Raw genomic sequence first — 2,573 nt, forward strand, 5'->3', positions numbered from 1 at the left:
ATCCTATACACGGGGAGTTTGGGGCTGAAAGCACAGGAAAGTTCAGCCTCCGATGTTGTAGACTGACACACAGAATGACTTCGTTTGTCCACAAAAATAAGTAATACAGAGAAGCCCTTTAATGACTGCATTTCTTCTTGTGTATTTTCCGTTTGCTTGCTGCATGTGTTTGGTTTAGATGTGTTTTTTTCTTCTTCCACTTGGTTTGTTAGTTTACTTGGGTGAAGGAATGTAGAAGAACAAACAAAATTTACTCCTAGGGCAGGATGTTTTAAATTAAAATACTCAACTAATCAGTGTAGCTTTTACCACTTTTCTACCACACTTGCATATGAAAGACATTAATTGATCTATCAGTTCGCTATATATTCAGAATTTTACATTATATTAAATCTGCACAACAGGTGCACAGTTAAAGATGTAAAAAATTTACAAAAGCAAAATTAACTATTTTTAACAGGAAGAACTATAGTATAGTTACACCATCAAAATTAAAACTTGCTTATCGAACACTATCTGTACTGAGACATACAGATGACGCAACATTTCAACCACACAGTTTATTGATAATTTTTTTTTTGGTGTGACTACTAAATAATTAGTGTTGTCAATGCTGTAAATACATTTTAAATTACAAGCTTGTCTTTACATTTTATACATGGCTAATTTTACAAATAGAACTTTATGATCAGTTTGTCCAACTTACACGTTGCTGAGCAAAAAGACAACAATAAATACTTCCTTCTGAAAAATGCTTTAATATAATGCCATTTTTAGAATTTTATGCAGAGAAGTTGTTAGTGATATTGCTGAACACATTCTGCTGTTCTCATACGTAATTATTTGGCTGCTATTTTCAACTAGCCTAATTAGTACTAGTTTTACCTATCTTGGTTATAGCTTAGTAATACAAATATGCAGTGTAAGTTCAGGTGCATTATGTGTATTTTTAAAAACCCACATGTTCTGATATCTGTAGTAAAACACTTCCTCATATTTTCATTGCTCATGGAAGTAGGAAGCAGTCAGCAGTTTCAGGATCCGCAAACTCTTTAGTTAGTATTATTCCTCTCTTACTTCTCAGACTTATTGCTGCTTTATAGAACTAGTCTAATTATTATGAGTGGAATGCAGCCACCGTTTGTTAACTAAGTTAATAGCATTTAGTGTTAAAATGTCATTTATAACACCGTGAAATAAGTACCTTTATCCCAAAATGGTTTCTCTACTCGTCTCTGAACACGTTCTGCAGAAATCAGACAGATTTAGAGCAGTCAGTTTTTAGAGAGACTAAGTTTGCAACATTTTAAAACTCATTTGTAAGCATGATCCGAGTTTGGGAAATGAGGTCCCCAAATGAGAGCTTGCACTTTTTGAGGGGCACTCACCCACGGGAACGGTTCTGACTGCTGCAACCCCAGAGCGTGTCAGCGTGACACCCAACAGCAGCAGTCCCTGCACTTCCGAAGGCTGCATTATTTCTCGTCAACTCCTTTCAGCTCTGACTAAAATCGGAGCAGCTCTTCCCAGCCAAGGCAGGCTCTGGCTGGAGAGGATACCCAAAGTACGGCGGCGACACCAGAAATCCCGATGGCTGCGCCAGGTGGACTGCATGGGCTGTCTGGAAGCAGCCAGATGTGTACGGTGGAGGTGGCGATGCCACAAGGCACCCTGGCTCTGCCCGGGGAAAGGAGAACCTGCGAACTGAGCCGCCGGTCGAACTGGAACTTGTCGCGGTACTGGACTGCCTCGACGGCGACCTGAAGCTTGTGGAGGCCAGGATCATGGGAAGGGTCTCGGTCTGATAGCTCCGCAGAGAAAATCGTATTGCCTGCGACGGTTGCTTAGGTCTTAAACACGTGCAACAATAAACCGCTACCAGAGAGCCCACGATAATGAAGGCAATAAATATGGATCCAACAATGAGGAATGGAACGTAGATTGGTTCTGGGAGAAGAAAGAACAGGAAAAGCCACGCGCATTAGCCTACTGAAGCAACAGGTCTGCTGCGTAGAAATAAACTCCGTGGAGTTTATGAAGCCCCGCGTCGTTTCAGTTCCACCAACACACTGAGCTTCTATTATCATTAGAACAAAATTAAAATTAAACCCTGTATGTACCAGACAAAATTTCTTTCTTTTGACAGTTTTAAGTTACTGGTGGTAAAAGCTGCCTACACCGTGTCCTGTTTGCCGGTTCTAGTTAGGTTTCGCTCAAGAATCGCACTCCTCTCCCTCACCCCCCAAAACTGTCGGGGCTGTCCAATGTAACAGCTTGGATCTGCAGGCGAAGCTCACATGCTGCAGACGTTAAGTCGATTTCACTCCTAAGGTGGAAAATCAGCGCAGAACGTCTGACTTGGGAAACCAGCCTCCGTGCGCGCTGCCGGCTCGCTTTTGTCCGAGAACCTGACGGCCCCTCGCACGGGGGGTCGTGCCTGCAGAGCTCCGGAGCCCAGCCTCGCCTCCGGAGGAAACACAGTCAAACGGGCACAGTCAAGTGTGCCGAGGCAAACCTAAAGCACAAACGCCCCTTCCAGTTCGGATGGATCCAGCTGCTGGGGCCGCTTTTCA

At 43.1% G+C, this 2,573-nt stretch overlaps 1 protein-coding gene across 1 annotated transcript; it reads right to left on the reverse strand.

The window, feature by feature from the left end:
- Positions 1-1,495: 1,495 nt before the first annotated feature.
- Positions 1,496-2,515, reverse strand: SHISA3 (shisa family member 3; the record flags this gene model as incomplete). The annotated part of the gene is made up of 2 exons (XM_010288965.1): positions 1,496-1,947; positions 2,359-2,515. Coding segments are annotated over 2 exons (609 nt in total), but the record flags the coding sequence as incomplete, so codon positions are not given.
- Between the last annotated feature and the right edge of the window lie 58 nt (positions 2,516-2,573).

This window comes from Phaethon lepturus, unplaced genomic scaffold (assembly GCF_000687285.1).
Source record: "Phaethon lepturus isolate BGI_N335 unplaced genomic scaffold, ASM68728v1 scaffold8196, whole genome shotgun sequence".
Taxonomy (NCBI): Eukaryota; Metazoa; Chordata; class Aves; order Phaethontiformes; family Phaethontidae; genus Phaethon; species Phaethon lepturus.